We start from the raw sequence: 21716 nt of genomic DNA on the forward strand, positions 1-21716 counted from the left end.
CCCGGGATAAACCGGGATAAACCCGGGATGGGATCCGGATAAACCGGGGATAAAGCTGGGATAGAACCGGGATGGGATCGGGATAGACCGTGCTGGACGATTGCCTGAGCCAGCAGGTGAGGGGTTAACACGGGATAAACCCGCGATAGAACTGGGACAGAACCGGGATAAAGCCGGGATGGGATCCGGATAAACCGGGGATAAACCTGGGATAGAACCGGGACAGAACCGGGATAAACCCGGGATGGGATCCGGATAAACCGGGGATAAAGCTGGGATAGAACCGGGATGGGATCGGGATAGACCTGGAATAAACCGGGAATAAACCCGGGATGGGATCGGGATAAAGCCGGGAATAAACCCGGGATAGATCCGGATAAACCGGGGATAAAGCTGGGATAGAACCGGGATGGGATCGGGGATAGACCGTGCTGAACGACTGCCTGAGCCAGCAGGTGAGGAACGGGTTAATAAACCCGGGATAGACCCGGGATAGAGCTGGGATAGAACCGGGATAGACCTGGGATGGGATCGGGGATAGACCGGGGATAAAGCTGGGATAGAACCGGGATGGGATCGGGGATAGACCGTGCTGGACGACTGCCTGAGCCAGCAGGTGAGGGGTTAACACGGGATAGACCCGGGATAAACCGGGAATAAACCTGGAACGGGATCGGGATAAACCGGGGATAAAGCTGGGATAGAACCGGGATGGGATCGGGGATAGACCGTGCTGGACGATTGTCTGAGCCAGCAGGTGAGAAACGGGTTAATAAACACGGGATAGGAACGGGATAGGACCGGGATAAAGCTGCGATGGGATCCGGATAAACCGGGGATAAAGCTGGGATAGAACCGGGATGGGATCGGGATAGACCGTGCTGGACGATTGCCTGAGCCAGCAGGTGAGGGGTTAATAAACCTGGGATAGAACCGGGACAGAACCGGGATAAAGCCGGGATGGGATCCGGATAAACCGGGGATAAAGCTGGGATAGAACCGGGATGGGATCGGGATAGACCGTGCTGGACGATTGCCTGAGCCAGCAGGTGAGGAACGGGTTAATAAACCCGGGATAGAACCGGCATAGAACCAGGATAAACCGGGAATAAACCTGGGATAGAACCGGGATAAAGCTGGGATAAATCTGGGATGGGATCGGGAATAGACCGGGGATAAACCGTGCTGGACAACTGCCTGAGCCAGCAGGTGAGAAATGGGATAAACCCGGGATAGACCCGGGATAAACCTGGGATAGATCTGGGGTAAATCTGGGATAAACCTGGGATAGAACCAGGGATAAACCGGGGATAAACCTGGGATAGAACCGGGATGGGATCGGGGATAGACCGTGCTGGACGACTGCCTGAGCCAGCAGGTGAGGAACGGGTTAATAAACCCGGGATAGACCCGGGATAAACCTGGGATAAACCTGGGATAGATCTGGGGTAAACCTGGGATAGAACCAGGGATAAACCTGGGATAAACCTGGGATAGATCTGGGGTAAATCTGGGATAAACCTGGGATAGAACCAGGGATAAACCTGGGATAGAACCAGGGATAAACCTGGAATAAACCTGGGATAGATCTTGGAAAGATCTGGGATAAACCTGGGATAGAACCAGGGATAAACCTGGGATAGAACCAGGGATAAACCTGGGATAAACCTGGGATAGATCTGGGATAAACCTGGGATAGATCTGGGATAAACCTGGGATAATCCTGGGATAGATCTGGGATAGATCCGGGGATAGATCTGGGATAGACCGTGCTGGACAACTGCCTGAGCCAGCAGGTGAGGGGTTAACCCGGGATAGACCCGGGATAAACCTGGGATAAACCTGGGATAGATCTGGGGTAAATCTGGGATAAACCTGGGATAGAACCAGGGATAAACCTGGGATAAACCCGGGATTAACCTGGGATAGAACCAGGGATAAACCTGAGATAAACTTGGGATAAACCCGGGATTAACCTGGGATAGAACCAGGGATAAACCTGGGATAGAACCAGGGATAAACCTGGGATAAACCTGGGATAGATCTGGGATAAACCTGGGATAAACCTGGGATAGACCTGGGATAGACCGTGCTGGTCTGAGCCAGCATGTCAGAACCGGGATAGAACCGGGACAGAACTGGGATAAAACCACAATAGAACCGGGATAGGACCGGGATAGGACCAGGAAAGAACCAGGATAGAACCGGGATAAACCAGGGTTAGTCCTGGGATAAACCCGAGATAACCCCAGCACCCCTCCCCCCCATTTCCCTATCCCAGCATCCCCCTCTTTACAGACCCCCCCAAAATGAGACTCCCACCCCCGTGACCCCCCCGTGGGACCCCCCAAATCCAGAGCCCCCCCCCGCCATTCCCCCCTCCACCCCTTTTTCCAAATTCCCCCACGAGACCCCCCCCCCCCAAAATGTTCTCCCATCCATTGACTCGTCACTTGGGACCCCCCAAAATCCCCCCCCCATATTTAACGTGTCCCCCCCTCTCCAGGAGCTGCTGGGGGAGCCGGGGGACCCCCCCGAGCTGGGGCTGCACCTCCCGTTCGTGGGGTACTCGTACGCCCGCGGGGACCGCGAGTGAGTTTGGGGGGGTCCAGGGGGGGTTTTGGGGGGTCCAGGGGGGGTTTTGGGGGGGTCCAGGGGGGGTTTTGGGGGGTCCAGGGTGGGTTTTGGGGACCGGGGGAGGGAAATGTGGGGGGTGAAAATGGGGGTATAATAGGAATGTGGGGCGCAGGGGGGGATGGGAAAGGGGAGGGGGGCTCCAGGTGACCCCCCCCTCACCCCTGTGCCCCCCCCCCTCACCCTCACCCCGGTTTTAGGGACGAGGAAGAAGAGGAGGAAGATGAGGATGAGGATGAGGAGTGGGACCAGGACGCGGCCATGGAGCTGGAGGGGGAGTGGGGGACCCCCCCCGAATCGGGGACCCCCCCGGGCAGCGGGACCCCCTTGGCCATAGGGACCCCCCCGCGAAGGGGGACGCCCCCCCCGCCCCCCCCATCCCAGGGCGCCCCCACCCCCCCGGGGGCCCCCCCTCAAAAAGAGCCCCCCCCACCCACGGGGACCCCGACACCGACGGAGGGGACCCCCCAAAAAGAGCCCCCCCCCCGCCCACGGGGACCTCTGAACTGACGGGACCTCCCCCCCAAAAGGGCTCCCCCCAAAAAGGGCCCCCCCCGCCCGCGGGAACACCCCCCCAAAAATTGCCACCCCCCGCCCCCAAGGGGGGGCCCCCCCAAGAATCCCACCCCCCACCCAAAGCCCCTCCCCCCCCCCAACCTGCGGGACCCCCCCCGCCTAAAGGGGCTCCCGCCCCCCCCGCGGAGCCCCCCCAAAAAGGGGTCCCTGCACCTCAAGGGTCTCCTCCTCCCCCCCCCACGGCCGCGACCCCCCAAAAAGCGCCCCCCCCACCCCAGGCCCCTCCCCCCGCCCCCAAGGGACCCCCCCCGGCCAAGGGGGCGCCCCCCAGGACCGGCCCCCCCCCGGGCACGGAGCCCCCCCGGGCACCGCCGGTAGGTGCGGGATGTGGGGAGGGGTCCCGGGATGTGGGGAGGGGTCCCGGGATTTGGGGGGGTCCCGGGATTTGGGGAGGGATCCCGGGATTTGGGGAGGGGTCCTGGGATGTGGGGAGGGGTCCCGGGATTTGGGGGGTCCTGGGATTTGGGGAGGGATCCCGGGATTTGGGGAGGGGTCCTGGGATGTGGGGAGGGGTCCCGGGATTTGGGGGGTCCCGGGATGTGGGGAGGGGTCCCGGGATTTGGGGAGGGGTCCCGGGATTTGGGGTGTCCCGGGATTTGGGGGGTCCCGGGATTTGAGGGGTCCCGGGATGTGGGGAGGGGTCCCGGGATTTGGGGAGGGGTCCCGGGATTTGGGGGTGTCTCGGGATTTGGGGTGTCCCGGGATTTGGGGGGTCCCGGGATTTGGGGTGTCCCGGGATTTGGGGAGGGATCCCGGGATTTGGGGGTGTCTCGGGATTTGGGGGGTCCCGGGATTTGGGGTGTCCCGGGATTTGGGGAGGGATCCCGGGATTTGGGGGTGTCTCGGGATTTGGGGGGTCCTGGGATTTGGGGAGGGGTCCCGGGATTTGGGGGTGTCCCGGGATTTTTTTGGGGGGTCCCGGGATTTGGGGGGTCCTGGGATGTGGGGAGGGGCCCCGGGATTTGGGGGGGTCCTGGGATTTGGGGAGGGGTCCCGGGAATCGGGGGTGTCCCGGGATTTGGGGGGTCCTGGGATTTGGGGAGGGATCCCGGGATTTGGGGGTGTCTCGGGATTTGGGGTGTCCCGGGATTTGGGCAGGGGTCCAGGGATTTGGGGGTGTCTCGGGATTTCGGGAGGGGTCCCGGGATTTGGGGAGGGGTCCCGGGATTTGGGGAGGGGTCCCGGGATCTGGGGGGTCCCGGGATTTGGGGAGGGGTCCCGGAATTTGGGGAGGGATCCCGGGATTTGGGGAGGGGTCCCGGGATTTGGGGGGGTCCTGGGATTTGGGGAGGGGTCCCGGGATTTGGGGGTGTCTCGGGATTTGGGGAGGGGTCCCGGGATTTGGGGGGTCCTGGGATCTGGGGGTGTCCCGGGATTTGGGGGATCCCGGGATTTGGGGGGTCCCGGGATTTGGGGAGGGGTCCCGGGATTTGGGGGGTCCCGGGATTTGGGGGGTCCTGGGATGTGGGGAGGGGTCCCGGGATTTGGGGAGGGGTCGGTGGCTGGTGTGGAGGGGTCCCAAAACACGGGAAATCCAGAAATCCCGGGAATTCCGGTGCTGACAGGGGCGGAAAAGGGGATCCTGGTTCGGGGGATCCCGAATCCCGGGGGTTCGGGGAATCCCGGGGGTCGGTGTCCGGTTCGGGGAATCCCGGGGTTCGGTGCCCGGTTCGGGGGATCCCGGATCCCGGGGGTCAGTGCCCGGTTCGGGGGATCCCGAATCCCGGTAATTCCGGTGTTCGGTGCCCGGTTCGGGGAATCCCGGGGGTCGGTGCTCGATTCGGGGGATCCCGGAGGTTCGGGGGAATCCCGGGGGTCAGTGTCCGGTTCTGGGGATCACTAATCTCGGTAATTCCGGGGTTCGGTGCCCGGTTCGGGGGATCCAGAATCCCGGGGTTCGGTGCCCGGTTCGGGGGATCACTAATCTCGGTAATCCCGGGGTTCGGTGCCCGGTTCGGGGATCCCGAATCCCGGGGGTTCGGGGAATCCCGGGGGTCAGTGTCCGGTTCTGGGGATCACTAATCTCGGTAATTCCGGGTTCGGTGCCCGGTTCGGGGGATCCCGAATCCCGGGGGTCGGTGCTCGGTTCGGGGGATCCCGGGGGTCAGTGTCCGGTTCTGGGGATCACTAATCTCGGTAATTCCGGGGTTCGGTGCCCGGTTCGGGGATCCCGAATCCCGGGGGTCCCCAGGCAGTCGCGGTTCCCGCAGGTGGCGCCGGCGGTCCCGGCGGTCCCGGTCCCGGTCGCGGTCCCGGCGGTCCCGGTCGCGGTCCCTGCGGTCTCTGCGGTCCCAGTCCCGGTCCCCGCGGTCCCGGAGCCGGTCCCGGAGCCGGTGCCGGTGCCGGTGTCGGTACCGGAGCTCCGGGAGGCGCTGGCCAAGGAGCGGCGCGGGCGGGAGGCGCTGGAGCGGGAGCTCGGGAAACTGCGGGCGGCGGGACAGGGACTGGCCCGGTACGGGAGGGGACAGAGGGACAGAGGGACAGAGGGACAGAGGGAGAGCGGGACAGAGGGACAGAGGGACAGCGGGACAGGAGGGGACAGAGGGACAGCGGGACAGCGGGACAGCGGGACAGAGGGGACAGCGGGACAGAGGGGACAGCAGGGACAGGAGGGACAGCGGGACCCCGAGGGTGACACCAGGGACCCCGAGGGTGACACCAGGGTGACAGCCGCCACCGGGGAGGTGACACCAGGGGTGACAGCAGGGTGACAACCGCTACAGTGTCCCCGGTGCCCCCAGCTGCTGTGGCGACAATGACACCGAGGCCATAGCGCAGGACAACGGGGACCGAGGGGGTCCGGGGGTGTCCCCGGGGTTGTCCCCAACTGTCCCCAACTGTCCCCAACTGTCCCCGCCCCGCAGGCGCCTGCAGGAGGCCGAGAGCCGCAACCTGGAACTGGAAGCGAAACTGCGGCGGCTGCAGAGTGACCCCCCCGGGCCCGGCCCGCCCCCGCCGCCAGGCAAGGACCCCTCCCCAAAATCCTCGGGGACACCCCCGGAATGTCCCCAAAATCCCTGTGACCCCCCCGGAATGTCCCCAAAATTCCTGTGATTCCCCCGGAATGTCCCCAGAATCCCTGTGACCCCCCCCCCGGAATGTCCCCAAAATCCCTGTGACCCCCCCGGAATGTCCCCAAAATCCCTGTGACCCCCCCGGAATGTCCCCAAAATTCCTGTGATTCCCCCCGCCCCAAAATCCCTGTGACCCCCCCGGAATGTCCCCAAAATTCCTGTGATTCCCCCCGCCCCAAAATTCCTGTGACCCCCCCAGAATGTCCCCAAAATCCCTGTGACCCCCCCGGAATGTCCCCAAAATTCCTGTGATTCCCCCCGCCCCAAAATCCTTGGGGACACCCCTGGGAATGTCCCCAAAATCCCTGTGACCCCCCCCGCCCCAAAATCCCTGTGACCCCCCCCCGGAATGTCCCCAAAATCCCTGTGACCCCCCCGCCCCAAAATCCCTGGGGTCCCCTCAGTGTCACCCCCGGGAATGTCCCCACCCCACCCTGGGCTGTCCCCAACCCCTGAAATTCACCGGGGGCTCCCCAAATTCCTCGGGACCCCAAAATATTTTGGGGGTGATTTTAGAGGGGGGGGGGGGTGGGATTAGGACCCCTGTCCCCCCCCGTTCCACACCCCATTTTCGGCGCCAGGAAATTGTCCCCTCCCCAAATTTGGGGGCTGGGGGCTCCCTAAATTTGGGGGACACCCCAAAAGGGGTTCCCCAATATTTTGGGGGGGAGGGGTCCAACCCTGACCACGCCCCCCCCTCCCCAAATTTCCCTTGCAGGAGGCGCGGAGCAGCCCCCCCCCACCGCGGCCCCCCCCGTGGAGGTAAGGGCGGTTTTGGGGTGATTTTGGGGGGTTTTTGGGGTTTTTTGGGTTTTTGGGGTGATTTTGGGGTGATTTGGGGGGGGCTGACGCTCTCTGCTCTCTCCGCAGCCCCCCCGGCTTTTCCGCTCCCCCCTGGGGCTGCCCCTGTCCCGGCACCTGCTGCTCTGGGCCCGGGTACGTGGGGCTGTCACTGTCACTGTCACCGTGTCACCTGTGTCACCTGTGCCACCCCCTGCCAGCCCCTGCCACTGCCACTGTCACCCACTGTCACCCACTGCCACCCACTGCCACCCCCTGTCCTGGCACCTGCTGCTCTGGGCCCGGGTACGTGGGCTGTCACTGTCACCGTGTCACCCGTGTCACCTGTGCCACCTGTGCCACCCCCTGGCACTGCCACTGCCATCCCCTGTCACCCACTGCCACCCACTGCCACCCCCTGCCACCCACTGCCACCCACTGCCACCCACTGCCACCCACTGTCACCCACTGCCACCCCCTGGTACTTCCACTGCCACCCCCTGTCACCCACTGCCACCCCCTGTCCCGGCACCTGCTGCTCTGGGCCCGGGTACGTGGGGCTGTCACTGTCACTGTCACCGTGTCACCCGTGCCACCTGTGCCACCCCCTGCCAGCCACTGCCACTGCCACTGTCACCCACTGCCACCCACTGCCACCCACTGTCACCCACTGCCACCCCCTGTCCCGGCACCTGCTGCTCTGGGCCTGGGTACGTGGGGCTGTCACTGTCACCGTGTCACCCGTGTCACCTGTGCCACCCCCTGCCACCCCCTGCCAGCCCCTGCCAGCCCCTGTCACCCACTGCCACCCACTGTCACCCACTGCCACCCCCTGTCCCGGCACCTGCTGCTCTGGGCCCGGGTACGTGGGGCTGTCACTGTCACTGTCACCGTGTCACCTGTGTCACCTGTGCCACCCCCTGCCACTGCCACTGCTGTCCCCTGTCACCCCCTGTCACCCACTGTCACCCACTGCCACCCACTGTCACCCACTGCCACCCACTGTCACCCACTGTCACCCCCTGTCACCCCCTGTCCCGGCACCTGCTGCTCTGGGCCCGGGTACGTGGGGCTGTCACTGTCACTGTGTCACCTGTGCCACCCCCTGGCACTGCCACTGCCACCCCCTGTCACCCACTGTCACCTCCTGCCACCCCGTGTCACCCACTGCCACGCCCTGCCATCCCCCCCCTGCCACTGCCACCTCTGGGCATGTCCCCAATGCCACCTGTGCCACCCCCACCCGTGTCACTGCCACCGCTGGGCATGTCCCCAGTGCCACACCCGTGCCACTGCCACCCTGGGCATGTCCCCAAGGCCACCTCCCCATGCTGGGCCACCAGCCCCGAGGAGGTGACAACTGCAGCTGGGTCACCCTGGGCACTGCCACCACCGCTGGCACTGCCACCCCCGGGGCAGTGTCACACCCCGGGCAGTGTCACCACCCCCTGGGCAGTGCCACCCCCGCGGCAGTGCCACCCCGGTGTCCCTTATGTCCCCAACAAGGCTGGGGGAGGGGAGGTGCCACCATCCGGAGGGGACCTGGGAGGGTGACACAGCGCGGGGGGCGGGTTTGGTGACAATGGTGACAATGGTGACGACGGTGACGACGGTGACGATGCCACCCGCGCGCCCTGACCGTGTCGCTGTCCCCAGGTGCCACACCCCGGTGCCACCAAGGACTGTCTGCTGCTCTGCGCCGCCGGCCTGCGCCCCCCGCCCGCGCCCCCCGGGACCCCCCCTTAATTCGGGACTGTCCCCAAATTGTCCCCAGGTGTCCCCAAATTGTCCCCAAATTGTCCCCAAGGTGTCCCCCCACTTCGTTGCACTTAACCCCCCCCCCTTTCCCTGTACAGAGACCCCTCCCCAAAATCACAAGACCCCTCCCCAAAATCCCACCTGGGGGGGGGAGGGGGGGGGTCCCCAAAATCCGAGCCCCTCCCCCCCCCCCAAAACCACTACACCCCCCCCCCGGGGGGGTCCCAACCGCGCGTGTCCCCCCATCCCCCCACCCCAAATCCCCCCAAAAATAATTTGGGGAGGGGTCTCCCCGGTGCCCCCATGACCCTCCCCGAGGGGCAGCGGGACGCGACCCCCCCCAAAAAAGGGTGGGGGGGCCCCCCGAGCCCCCCCCGCCGTCCCCCATTAGTAATTTATTCGTAGGGACGTTTGCACTAAAGACCCCTCCCCCTATTTATGCCCCCACCCCAAAATCTGACCCCCCACCCCGGGGGGGGGGGGGAGGGGACGAGAATAAAGTTGTGTTTCTGCCACCGCCGTGTCCCCAGATTGTCCCCTCGGCGCCACCCCCGTGTCCCCAAAATGTCCTCGTGTCCCCCGTGCCACCCCCGTGTCCCTAAAATGTCCCCTTGTGCCACCCCCGTGTCCCCAAGTTTCTAAAGTGTCCCCTTGTGCCACCCCTTCTGTCCCCAAAATGTCCCCCTGTGCCACCCCCGTGTCCCCAAAACGTTCTCATGTCTCCTGTGTCACCCTCGTGTCCCCCTGTGCCCCCCCGTGTCCCCCTGTGCCCCCCCCGTGTCCCCAAAATGTCCCCCTGTCCCCTTCTGCCACCGCTGCGTCCCCAAACTGTCCCCTCTGCATCATTCACGTGTCCCCAAATTGTCCCTGTGCCACCCCCTGTGTCTCCGAACTGTCCCCAGTGCCACCCCCGCGTCCCCAAATTGTCCCCCTGTGCCACCTCCCGTGTCTCAAACAGTCCCCGAGTTGTCCCCGTGTCCCCAAGCGCCACCCACAGTGTCCCCAGTCCCTCCCCGTGCCACCCAGCGTGTCCCTGTTCTGTCCCCAAGTGCCACCCAGCGTGTCCCAAATTCATCCGTGTCCCCAAGTGCCACCCAGCGTGTCCCTGTTCCGTCCCCAAGCGCCACCCACAGTGTCCCCAGTCCCTCCCCGTGCCACCCACAGTGTCCCTGTTCTGTCCCCAAGTGCCATCCACAGTGTCCCCAATTCATCCGTGTCCCCAAGTGCCACCCAGCGTGTCCCCAGTCCATCCGTGTCCCCAAGTGCCACCCACAGTGTCCCCAGTCCCTCCCCGTGCCACCCAGCGTGTCCCTGTTCTGTCCCCAAGTGCCACCCACAGTGTCCCAAATTCATCCGTGTCCCCAAGTGCCACCCACAGTGTCCCCAGTCCCTCCCCGTGTCACCCAGCGTGTCCCTGTTCTGTCCCCAAGCGCCACCCACAGTGTCCCCAGTCCATCCGTGTCCCCAAGTGCCACCCAGCGTGTCCCGGTTCTGTCCCCAAGCGCCACCCAGCGCGTCCCCAGTCCCTCCCCGTGCCACCCACAGTGTCCCTGTTCTGTCCCCAAGTGCCACCCACAGTGTCCCAAATTCATCCGTGTCCCCAAGTGCCACCCACAGTGTCCCCAGTCCCTCCCCAAGTGCCACCCAGCGTGTCCCTGTTCTGTCCCCAAGCGCCACCCAGCGTGTCCCCAATTCATCCGTGTCCCCAAGCGCCACCCACAGTGTCCCCAGTCCCTCCCCGTGCCACCCACAGTGTCCCTGTTCTGTCCCCAAGTGCCACCCACAGTGTCCCAAATTCATCCGTGTCCCCAAGTGCCACCCACAGTGTCCCCAGTCCATCCGTGTCCCCAAGCGCCACCCACAGTGTCCCCAGTCCATCCGTGTCCCCAATCGTGTTCCCGCGCTGTCCCCGCGCACCGCCCGCTGTCCCCTCATTGTCCCCGCGCTGTCCCCTCATTGTCCCCTCCTGTCCCCTCCCCCGGACACGCCGGTGCCACTCGGGTGCCAAAAAAGTCTCTTTAGTATAAATAAGGGAGGGGGGGACGCGCGGTGACCCCGCGGGGACAATAAAGTGACGAAGGCACGGGGTGGGGGCGGGGATGTCCCCGGGCACGGGGCGGTGACACCGCGGGGACAGCGGTGACATCGCTCTGGGGACAGCGGTGACACCCTGGGGACAGCGGTGACATCGCTCTGGGGACAGCGGTGACACCCTGGGGACAGAGGTGACACGCTCTGGGGACAGCGGTGACATCGCCCTGAGGACAGCGGTGACACCCTGGGGACAGAGGTGACACCACTCTGGGGACAGCGGTGACATCGCCCTGGGGACAGCGGTGACACCGCGGGGACAGCGGTGACATCGCCCTGGGGACAGCGGTGACACCCTGGGGACAGCGGTGACACCCTGGGGACAGCGGTGACATCGCCTTGGGGACAGCGGTGACACCGCGGGGACAGAGGTGACACCACTCTGGGGACAGCGGTGACACCCTGGGGAGAGCGGTGACACCGCGGGGACAGCGGTGCCACCCTGGGGACAGTGGTGACACCCTGGGGACAGCGGTGACACCGCGGGGACAGCGGTGCCACCCTGGGGACAGCGGTGACACCACTCTGGGGACAGCGGTGACACCCTGGGGACAGCGGTGACATCGCTCTGGGGACAGTGGTGACACCCTGGGGACAGCGGTACCACCACTCTGGGGACAGTGGTGACACCGCGGGGACAGAGGTGACACCACTCTGGGGACAGCGGTGACACCTTGGGGACAGCGGTGACACCACTCTGGGGACAGCGGTGACATCGCCTTGGGGACAGCGGTGACACCTTGGGGACAGCGGTGACACCACTCTGGGGACAGTGGTGACACCCTGGGGACAGCGGTGACACCACCCTGGGGACAGAGGTGCCACCCTGGGGACAGCGGTGACACCGCGGGGACAAGGTGACACCACCCTGGGGACAGCGGTGACACCACCCTGGGGACAGCGGTGACACCCCGGGGACAGTGGTGACACCGCGGGGACAGCGGTGACATCGCTCTGGGGACAGCGGTGACACCCTGGGGAGAGCGGTGACACCCTGGGGACAGCAGTGACACCGCGGGGACAGCGGTGACACCACTCTGGGGACAGCGGTGACACGCTGGGGACAGCGGTGACACCACTCTGGGGACAGCGGTGACATCGCCTTGGGGACAGCGGTGACACCCTGGGGACAGCGGTGACACCACTCTGGGGACAGAGGTGACACCCTGGGGAGAGCGGTGACACCACCCTGGGGACAGAGGTGACACCCTGGGGACAGCGGTGACATCGCCTTGGGGACAGTGGTGACACCCTGAGGACAGCGGTGACACCCTGGGGACAGCGGTGACATCGCCTTGGGGACAGCGGTGACACCTTGGGGACAGCGGTGACACCGCGGGGACAGCGGTGACACCACCCTGGGGACAGCGGTGACATCGCCTTGGGGACAGTGGTGACACCCTGGGGACAGCGGTGACACCACCCTCGGGACAGCGGTGACATCGCCCTGGGGACAGCGGTGACATCGCCTTGGGGACAGAGGTGACATCGCCTTGGGGACAGCGGTGACACCCTGGGGACAGCGGTGACATCGCCCTGGGGACAGCGGTGACACCACCCTGGGGACAGCGGTGCCACCCTGGGGACAGTGGTGACACCCTGGGGACAGTGGTGACATCGCCCTGGGGACAGCGGTGCCACCCTGGGGACAGTGGTGACACCCTGGGGACAGTGGTGACAGGGTGACACCGCCCTGGGGACAGCGGTGCCACCCTGAGGACAAAGTGACACCGCGGGGACAAAGTGACACCACTCTGGGGACAGCGGTGACATCGCTCTGGGGACAGCGGTGACACCCTGGGGACAGCAGTGACACCACCCTGGGGACAGCGGTGACACCCTGGGGACAAGGTGACACCACTCTGGGGACAGCGGTGACACCCTGGGGACAGTGGTGACAGGGTGACACCACCCTGGGGACAGCGGTGCCACCCTGGGGACAGCGCCGGGGGGGCTCAGTAGTACGGGGGTGGCACTGCGGGTGACACGGGTGACACAGGTGACCCAGGGGGTGACACAGGTGACCCAGGGGGTGACCCAGGGGGTGACACGTGTCCTGGCGGGTGACACCGGAGGTGACACAGGTGACAGCTACACCACGGTGCCACTCGGGGAGCCGCCGTTCTGCGAGGACAGGCCCTGCGGGGGGGGGGAGGGGACAGCGGTCACCGGGGGAGGGGACACCTGCCACTCCTTGGTGACGTCATCGCGGGGATTTCCCCCCCCCCTCCCCGCCACCCAGGCCCCAAAATCCGCGATTTGTTCCCCAAAAATTCACTCCGGACACCCCAAAATCCCGTCCCGGACACCCCCAGACTCACAGGGACACCGGGAAGAGACGAGCCTGTCACGACAGATTATCGCGACAGGGTCCTGGTGCTGCTGGGACCCCCCAAATCCCCACCAAACCCTCCCAAATTCCCCCTAAATCACCCCAAATTCCCGCCCGGACGACCCCAGACCCCACCCCAGTTCCTCGGGAACCCCGAGGACAGACGAGCCTATCCCGACAGACTATCGCGATACAAACCTGCTGCAGATGAGCTCCTCCTAGACGCCCTAAAACACCCCAAATCCCCCCGAACCCACCCCAAAAATCCCCCCGAAACCACCCCAAAATCCCGTCCCGGATACCCCCAGACTCACGGGGGCCCCGGGGAGAGACGAGCCTGTCACGACAGAGTATCGCGATACAAACCTGCTGCAGATGAGCTCCTCCTAGACGCCCTAAACCACCCCCAAGTCCCCCCAAAAATCCCCTTCCGGACGCCCCCAGACTCACGGGGACAGTGGGGTCGCCTCTGGGGACAGATGAGCCCATCCCGACAGACTATCGCGACATGGTCCAGGTGATGCTGACACCCTAAAATCCCCCCGAATGCCCTCTAAACACCCCAAAATCCCCCCAGATCCCCTCCAAACCCCCCCAAAATCCCCTCCGAGACCCCTCCCCAGACTTAGAGAGACCCCGGGCCGCGCCCAGGTGCAGATCAGCCCCTCCCGACAGGGCTGTCGCGATACAAACCTGGCGCTCCTGGCACCCCAAAACCGCCCCTCAAACATCCCAAATCCCACCTGAACCCCCCAAAATCCCCCCAAATTCCCTCCGAGACCCCTCCCCGCACTCACCGAGACCCCGGGCCGCGCCCAGGTGCAGATCAGCCCCTCCTGGCAGGGCTGTCGCGATACAAACCTGGCGCTCCTGGCACCCCAAAACCGCATCCCAGACCCCCCAAATTCCTTCTAAACCCCCCAAAATCCCCTCTAAACCTCCCAAAATCACCCCAAATCCCACCTGAAACCCCCAAAATCCCCTCCCCGCGCTCACCGAGACCCCGGGCCGCGCCCAGGTGCAGATCAGCCCCTCCTGGCAGGGCTGTCGCGATACAAACCTGGCGCTCCTGGCACCCTAAAACCGCATCCCAGACCCCCCAAATTCCTTCTAAACCCCCCAAAATCACCCCAAATCCCACCTGAAACCCCCAAAATCCCCTCCCCGCACTCACCGAGACCCCGGGCCGCACCCAGGTGCAGATCAGCCCCTCCTGACAGGGCTGTCGCGATACACACCTGGCGCTCCTGGCACCCTAAAACCGCATCCCAGACCCCCGAAATCCTCTCCAAACCCCCCCAAATCCCCCCCAAATCACCCCAAAATCCCCTCCCCGCACTCACCGAGACCCCGGGCCGCGCCCAGGTGCAGATCAGCCCCTCCTGGCACGCTGTCACGATACAATCCTCCAGGAACAGCAGCACCGTCAGCCTCTCCTGCGCGATTTTCTTGCAGACGAGCGGCTCGAGCAGCGGCACCTCGTGCAGCCGCGGGCACAGCGCCGTCCCCAGCACCTTGGCCATGTCCAGAGACCCCCGGGACCCCCCCGCGCCGCCCCCCGGGGGGGGTTTCTCGGCGCCGCCCCCTCCCCGGCTGATGTTGCCCAGGCTGTGGTAACGTTTGTGCTCCTTCTCCGGGGGGTCGCGCAGGGTCAGCGTGGCGAAACGCCCCGCGCTCAGCACCGGGGGGACCCGCGGAGAGATTTGGGGACCCCCGCCGGGTTGGGGGAGGCTGTTGGAGCGGGACAAGGAGCGCGGCAACCCCGCCGCGACGGGGATCGGGGGCGGGGGGCCGCGGGGAGGGGGCGGCCGAGGGTCCAGCACGTCCTCGGTGAGGTCCCACAGGCAGAACTGCGTGTCCTGGCCGGCCGAGCCGAAGCGGTAGGTGACGCTCGGGGGGTCCTCGGGGGCGTCCCCGCCGCCGCCTCGCCCGTCCCCACCCTCGGGCGTGGTGAACGGATCGAACGCCACCGCGTTGACCCACGACTTGTGGCCGTGGCCGCGGGCCACCACCCGGCCCTCGGCGAACGACCACACGGTGACCAGGTCGTCCTCGCCGCCCGTCACCACGTAGCGGCCGTCGGGGCTCCAGCAGACGCAGAGCAGCCCCCCGAAGTAGCTGCGCATCATCCCCTGCAGCAGCATGGAGGAGAAGTGGAACACCCGCAGCACGCCGTCCTGGCTCACGCACGCCAGCGAGCGCCCGTCGGGCGAGAAGGCGAACTCGTTCAGCGGCCCCGAGCCCACCGCCCACTTGAGCAGCGGGTTCCGCGGCGTCTTGCTCTTGCACGAGAAGACGCGGAAGCCCTCGCCCTGCGTGACCAGCGTGTACTGCGGGCTGGTGGCCCCGCACGGCTGCTCCGAGTCGTACAGGTACAGGTGGCCGCTGGCGTGCGACGCCAGGAACAGGCGCTCCGTGTCCGGCAGCCACCGGACCAAGGTCACCTTGGACTTGTCGATGAGGCGCTGCGGGGGGACGGAAAGGGTTAAAAGGAGGCGGGGGTGGGGGGATTATAAAAGGGGTTCTGGGGGTTCCACGGGGGTCCCAAGGGGCTCCTGGTGGTCCCATGGGGGTCCCAAGGGGTTCCTGGTGCTCCCATGGGGGTCCCCAAGGGGTTTCTGGTGGCCCTGGGCGAGTCCTGGTGGTCCCAAGGGGCTCCTGGTGGCCCTGGGGGGAATCCAAGGGGCTCCTGGTGGTCCCATGGGGGTCCCAAGGGGCTCCTGGTGGTCCCAGGTGAGTCCTGATGGTCCCATGGGGGTCCCAAGGGGCTCCTGGTGGCCCTGGGGGGAATCCAAGGGGGTCCTGGTGGTCCCAAGGGGCTCCTGGTGGTCCCATGGGGGTCCCAAGGGGCTCCTGGTAGCCCTGGGGGGAATCCAAGGGGCTCCTGGTGGTCCTGGGGTGGTCCTGATGGTCCCACGGGGGTCCCCAAAGGGTTTCTGGTGGTACTGGGGGGTCCCACGGGGGTCCTGAGGGGTTCTGGTGGTCCCATGGTGGGGGTCCCAAGGGGTTTCTAGTGGCCCTGGGGGAGGTTCTGATGGTCCCACGGGGGTCCTGAGGGGCTCCTGGTGGCCCTATGGTGGCCCTGGTGGTCCCACGAGTGATCCCAAGGGGCTCCTTGTGGCCCTGGGGGAGTCCTGGGGGGGTCTCATGAGGACCCCAAGGGGTTTCTGGTGGTCCTGGGAAGGTCCTGGTGGCCCCATTGGGGTCCCCAAAGGGTTCCTGGTGGTCCTGGGAAGGTCCTGGTGGCCCCATGGGGGTCCCCAAAGGGTTCCTGGTGGTCCTGGGGAGGTTCTGGTGGTCCCACGGGAGTCCCCAAAGGGTTTCTGTTGGTCCCACGGGGGTCCCCAAGGGGTTCTTGGTGGCCCTGGATGAGTCCTGGGGGCCCCACAGGTGACCCCAAGGGGCTCCTGGTGGTCCTGGGGGGATCCTGGTGGTCTCATGAGTGACCCCAAGGGGCTCCTGGTGGCCCTGTGGTGGCCCTGGTGGTCCCATGGGGGTCCTGAGGGGCTCCTGGTGGCCCTGGTGGTCCCATAAGTGATCTCAAGGGGTTGCCTGTGGCCCTGGGGGAAGTCCTGGGGGGGGTCTCATGAGGACCCCAAGGGGTTTCTGGTGGTCCCATGGGGGTCCCCAAGGGGTTTCTGGTGGCCCTGGGGAGGTCCTGGTGGTCCCAGGGGGTCCCAAAAGGGTTCCTGGTGGTCCTGGGGAGGTTCTGGTGGTCCCACGGGGGTCCCCAAGGGGTTCTTGGTGGCCCTGGGTGAGTCCTGGGGGCCCCACAGGTGACCCCAAGGGGCTCCTGGTGGTCCTGGGGGGATCCTGGTGGTCCCACGGGGGTCCCCAAAGGGTTTCTGGTGGTCCTGGGGGGTCCCACGGGGGTCCTGAGGGGTTCTTGGTGGTCCCATGGGCGAATCCTGGTGGTCCCATGGGAGTCCCCAAAGGGTTTTTGGTGGTCTTGGGGGGTTCCACGAGGGTCCTGAGGGCTTCTGGTGGTCCCATAGGGGTCCCCAAGGGGTTCCTGGTGGCCCTGGGTGAGTCCTGGTGGTCCCACGGGGGTCCCAAGGGGTTCCTGGTGGCCCTGAGGGGTTCCCAGTGTCCCTGGTGGCCCCAGGGGGTTCCTGGTGGCCCCAGGGGTTTTCTTGTGGCCCCAGGGGTTTTCTGCTGGCCCCAGGGGGATGCTGGTGGTCCCAAGGGGTTCCACTGGCCCTGGTGGACCCAAGGGGTCCCTGGTGGCCCCAGGGGGACGCTGGTGGCCGCAGGGGGTTCCTAGTCCCTTAGGGGGATGCTGGTGTCCCTGGTGGCCCCAAGGTGTCCCAGGTGTCCCCCGGTGTCCCCGGTGTCCCAGGTGTCCCCGGTGTCCCAGGTGATCCCAAGGTGTCCCCGGTGTCCCCAAGGTGTCCCCGGTGTCCCAGGTGATCCCAAGGTGTCCCAGGTGTCCCCAAGGTGTCCCAGGTGTCCCTGGTGATCCCAAGGTGTCCCAGGTGTCCCAGGTGGTCCCAGGTGATCCCAGGTGTCCCTGGTGTCCCCAGGTGTCCCCAAGGTGTCCCAGGTGTCCCTGGTGTCCCAGGTGTCCCAGGTGGTCCCAGCTGTCCCCGGTGGCCCCAAGGTGTCCCCGGTGTCCCCGGTGTCCCCGGTGTCCCAGGTGGCCCCAAGGTGTCCCAGGTGTCCCCGGTGTCCCAGGTGTCCCTGGTGATCCCAAGCTGTCCCCGGTGGCCCCGGTGGCCCCGGTGTCCCCGGTGGCCCCAAGGTGTCCCTGGTGTCCCAGGTGTCCCCGGTGGTCCCAGGTGTCCCCAGGTGTCCCCGGTGGCCCCCAGGTGTCCCCGGTGGCCCCAAGGTGTCCCTGGTGGCCCCAAGGTGTCCCAGGTGATCCCAGATGGTCCCAGGTGTCCCAGGTGTCCCCGGTGGCCCCGGTGTCCCAGGTGGCCCCGGTGTCCCAGGTGTCCCCAAGGTGTCCCAGGTGGCCCCGGTGTCCCAGGTGTCCCCAAGGTGTCCCAGGTGTTCCCAGGTGTCCCCGGTGGCCCCAAGGTGTCCCAGGTGGTCTCAGGTGTCCCAGGTGTCCCAGCTGTCCCTGGTGTCCCAGGTGTCCCAGGTGTCCCCGGTGTCCCCGGTGTCCCTGGTAATCCCAAGGTGTCCCCGGTGTCCCAGGTGTCCCCGGTGTCCCCGGTGTCCCAGGTGTCCCAGGTGTCCCTGGTGGTCCCAAGGTGTCCCAGGTGTCCCAGGTGTCCCTGGTGTCCCAGGTGTCCCAGGTGTCCCAGGTGTCCCAGGTGTCCCCGGTGTCCCCGGTGGCCCCGGTGGCCCCAAGGTGTCCCCGGTGTCCCCGGTGTCCCTGGTGATCCCAAGCTGTCCCCGGTGTCCCCGGTGTCCCCGGTGTCCCAGGTGTCCCCGGTGTCCCCGGTGTCCCAGGTGGCCCCAGGTGTCCCCGGTGGCCCCGGTGGCCCCAAGGTGTCCCCGGTGTCCCCGGTGTCCCCGGTGTCCCCGGTGTCCCCGGTGTCCCCGGTGTCCCCGGTGGCCGCTCACCTCCTCGTTGAAGAGCCGGCCGGCGCTGTCCTTCTTGGCCAGGTCCAGGTACTGCACCTGCCCGGCGGAGAAGCCCACGAGCAGCGCCAGGGTGTCGCTGCCGGCCGTGAACTGGTTGAAGTCGTGGCAGGTGGGCTGCGTGCCCTTGTACACGCGCTTGTCGATGGGGCGCTGCAGGTCCAGCGCCTGCGGGGACAGCGGCGTCACCGGCACGGCTGCCACTGCCACTGGCACTGCCACCAAGCTGGCACTGCCACTGCCACTGCCACTGGCACCAACCTGGCATTGTCACTGCCACTGTCACCGGCACGGCTGCCACTGCCACTGGCACTGGCACCAACCTGGCACTGGCACTGCCACTGCCACTGGCACTGGCACCAACCTGGCACTGGCACTGCCACTGCCACTGGCACTGGCACCAACCTGGCACTGGCACTGTCACTGCCACTGCCACTGGCACCAACCTGGCACTGGCACTGTCACTGCCACTGCCACTGGCACCAACCTGGCACTGGCACTGGCACTGGCACCAACCTGGCACTGGCACTGTCACTGTCACCGGCACGGCTGCCACTGTCACTGCCACTGGCACCGGCCTGGCACTGGCACTGTCACTGGCACTGGCACTGGTACTGTCATTGTCACTGTCACCGGCCCGGCTGGCACTGGCACCAACCTGGCACTGGCACCGGCCTGGCACTGCCACCGGCCTGGCCTGGCACTGGCACTGTCACCGTCACTGTCACTGTCACTGTGACTGTCACCAGCCTGGCCTGGCACTGGCACTGTCACTGTCACCGTCACTGTCACTGTCACCGGCCTGGCCTGGCACTGGCACCAACCTGGCATTGGCACTGTCACTGTCACTGTCACCGGCCTGGCTGGCACTGGCACTGTCACCAACCTGGCACTGGCACTGCCACTGGCACTGCCACTGGCACTGTCATTGTCACTGTCACCGGCCTGGCCTGGCACTGGCACTGTCACCAACCTGGCATTGTCACTGGCACTGGCACTGTCATTGTCACTGTCACCGGCCTGGCCTGGCACTGGCACTGGCACTGTCATTGGCATTGTCACTGTCACTGGCCTGGCCTGGCACTGGCACTGTCATTGGCACTGGCACTGTCACTGTCATTGTCACTGTCACCGTCACTGGTACTGTCATTGTCACTGTCACCGGCCTGGCCTGGCACTGGCATTGGCACTGGCACTGGCACTGTCATTGTCACTGTCACTGCCACTGCCATTGGCACTGTCACTGTCATTGGTACTGTCACCGCCATTGGCACTGTCATTGTCACTGTTACTGGCACTGTCATCGTCACTGTCATTGTCACTGGTCTGGTGGCACTTGCACCAGCACTGGCACCGGCACTGTCATTGTCACTATCACCATCACCAGCCTGGTGGCAATGTCATTGTCACTGTCACTGTCACTGTCACTGTCACTGTCACTGTCATTGTCACTGTCACTGTCATTGTCACTGTCACTGTCACTGCCCAGGGATGTCACCCCTGGTGCTGCCCGGGGACTCTGTGCCCAGCCTGGGTCACCACTGGGGATGTCCGGAGGGTCCTGGGGGGTCTGGAGTCACTGTCACCAACCCTGGGGTCACTGTCACCAACCCTGGAGTCACTGTCACCAACCCTGGGGTCACTGTCACCACTGTCCCCACTAGCAGGGGTCCCCTGGGTGGTTTTTGGGGTCACTGTCACTGTCCCTGTGGTCACTGTCACCAACCCTGGAGTCACTGTCACCACTGTCCCTGAGGTCACTGTCACCAACCCTGGAGTCACTGTCACCACTGTCCCCACTAGCAGGGTCCCCTGGGGGGGTTTTTGGGGTCACTGTCACCAAACTTGGAGTCACTGCCACTGTCCCTGAGGTCACTGTCACCAACCCTGGGGTCACTGTCACCAAACTTGGGGTCACTGTCACTGCCCCTGGGGTCACTGTCACCAAACTTGGGGTCACTGCCACATTCCCTGGAGTCATTGTCACTGTCCCTGTGGTCACTGTCACCACTGTCCCCATTCGCAGGAGTCCCCTGGGGGGTTTTTGGGGTCACTGTCACCAACCCTGGGGTCACTGTCACCAAACTTGGGGTCACTGTCACCAACCCTGGGGTCACTGTCACCAAACCTGGAGTCACTGCCACTGTCCCTGAGGTCACTGTCACCAAACTTGAGGTCACTGTCACCAGTCCTGGGGTCACCTTTTCCCCTCTATTCCCCCCTTCCCCCATCACCCCGTTATCCCCGGTTCTCCCTGCTCTCCCTCCATTCTCCCCGGTCCTCTCCCGTTCTCCCCCGTTATCCCCGGTTCTCCCCTGTTATTCCCCGTTATCCCCGGTCCTCCTCCCGTTATTCCCCGTTATCCTCGGTTCTCCCCCGTTATCCTCGGTTCTCCCCCGTTATCCCCGGTCCTCCCCCCGTTCTCCCCGGTTCTCCCCTGTTATTCCCCGTTATCCCCGGTCCTCCCCCCGTTCTCCCCGGTTCTCCCCGGTTCTCCCGGTTACCCTGCGGCAGCCGCGTCCCCCGCTTCCAGCCCCTCCATAGAAATGCAGCTCCCGGCCCAGGTTGCAGCACACGCGGCTGCGCTCGGCGCTTCCTCCGGGCGGGCTGCGGCTCCGCGCCAGCCTCACCACCGACAGCCGAACCGGCGGCAGCGCCCCGGGGCCCGGCGGGGCGGCACCGGCCGGGACGGGCCCGGCGGCGGAGGAAGCGGCGGCGGCGGCGGCGGTGGCGGGGCCCAGCAGGCGGTAGGAGCCCTCGCGGGTGCGGAAGCGGCTCTTGAGCTCCGGAGCGGCCGCGGGAGCCTCGGCCGGGCCCGGGCCCGGCGCCGCCGCCGCCGCCGCCATCGCCGCCGGAAGCCGCGTCAGGCGCGGGCGGGAGCGGCCGCCGCCATGGCGGAGCTGAGTCACCGGGGCCACGCCCACGAGGGGGTGAAAGCCACG

At 65.8% G+C, this 21716-nt stretch overlaps 3 protein-coding genes and 1 long non-coding RNA gene across 5 annotated transcripts; 2 read left to right on the forward strand and 2 right to left on the reverse strand.

Moving 5' to 3' along the window:
• Positions 1–646: 646 nt before the first annotated feature.
• LOC130262989 (uncharacterized) lies at positions 647–3042 on the forward strand. 2 transcript variants are annotated; one of them, XR_008842242.1, is made up of 3 exons: positions 647–1049; positions 2507–2592; positions 2835–3042. It is a non-coding gene; the product is annotated as an uncharacterized LOC130262989 (long non-coding RNA). The 2 variants fall into 2 exon arrangements; XR_008842243.1 differs by lacking the exon at positions 647–1049 and adding an exon at positions 1782–1796.
• Positions 3043–3838: 796 nt separating this feature from the next.
• Positions 3839–9337, forward strand: MYPOP (Myb related transcription factor, partner of profilin). The gene is made up of 6 exons (XM_056510859.1): positions 3839–3850; positions 5319–5662; positions 6075–6172; positions 7003–7046; positions 7155–7220; positions 8721–9337. Exons 1-6 carry the CDS (start codon positions 3839–3841, stop codon positions 8808–8810), a joined length of 654 nt encoding a protein of 217 aa, XP_056366834.1. The 3' UTR covers positions 8811–9337.
• A 1438-nt stretch (positions 9338–10775) lies between these two features.
• On the reverse strand, positions 10776–12521 carry LOC130263353 (nascent polypeptide-associated complex subunit alpha, muscle-specific form-like). Its single transcript, XM_056510860.1, has 6 exons — positions 12312–12521; positions 11781–12079; positions 11585–11632; positions 11456–11501; positions 11207–11415; positions 10776–11035 (listed from the first exon to the last, which is right to left on the reverse strand). Exons 1-6 carry the CDS (start codon positions 12443–12445, stop codon positions 10776–10778), a joined length of 996 nt encoding a protein of 331 aa, XP_056366835.1. The 5' UTR covers positions 12446–12521.
• A 404-nt stretch (positions 12522–12925) lies between these two features.
• Positions 12926–21661, reverse strand: DMWD (DM1 locus, WD repeat containing). Its single transcript, XM_056510169.1, has 4 exons — positions 21279–21661; positions 18757–18942; positions 14589–15710; positions 12926–13052 (listed from the first exon to the last, which is right to left on the reverse strand). The coding sequence occupies exons 1-4, from the start codon at positions 21618–21620 to the stop codon at positions 13005–13007; spliced, it is 1698 nt and encodes a 565-aa protein (XP_056366144.1). The 5' UTR covers positions 21621–21661; the 3' UTR covers positions 12926–13004.
• Positions 21662–21716: the final 55 nt, after the last annotated feature.

This window comes from Oenanthe melanoleuca, chromosome 25 (genome assembly GCF_029582105.1).
Source record: "Oenanthe melanoleuca isolate GR-GAL-2019-014 chromosome 25, OMel1.0, whole genome shotgun sequence".
Taxonomy (NCBI): domain Eukaryota; kingdom Metazoa; phylum Chordata; class Aves; order Passeriformes; family Muscicapidae; genus Oenanthe; species Oenanthe melanoleuca.

Bases quoted from the DNA above. Each gene is read 5' to 3' on its own strand.
- MYPOP (XM_056510859.1), top strand. The intron at 5,663-6,074 runs GTACGGGAGGGG...CCCGCCCCGCAG, and splicing joins GCGGGACAGGGACTGGCCCG to GCGCCTGCAGGAGGCCGAGA. The intron at 7,047-7,154 runs GTAAGGGCGGTT...CTCTCTCCGCAG, and splicing joins CCGCGGCCCCCCCCGTGGAG to CCCCCCCGGCTTTTCCGCTC.
- LOC130263353 (XM_056510860.1), bottom strand. From the start codon at position 12,445: ATGTCACCGCTGTCCCCAGGGTGTCACCGCTGTCCCCAAGGCGATGTC. The intron at 12,080-12,311 runs GTCACCACTGTC...CGCTCTCCCCAG, and splicing joins GTCACCGCTGTCCCCAGGGT to GGTGTCACCTCTGTCCCCAG. The intron at 11,036-11,206 runs GTCACCGCTGTC...CTCTGTCCCCAG, and splicing joins GTCACCGCTGTCCCCAGGGT to GGTGTCACCGCTGTCCCCAG.
- DMWD (XM_056510169.1), bottom strand. From the start codon at position 21,620: ATGGCGGCGGCGGCGGCGGCGCCGGGCCCGGGCCCGGCCGAGGCTCCC. The intron at 18,943-21,278 runs GTAACCGGGAGA...CTGTCCCCGCAG, and splicing joins GGGGACGCGGCTGCCGCAGG to GCGCTGGACCTGCAGCGCCC. The intron at 13,053-14,588 runs GTGAGTGCGGGG...CCCCCCCCGCAG, and splicing joins GGGCGCGGCCCGGGGTCTCG to GGCCTGTCCTCGCAGAACGG.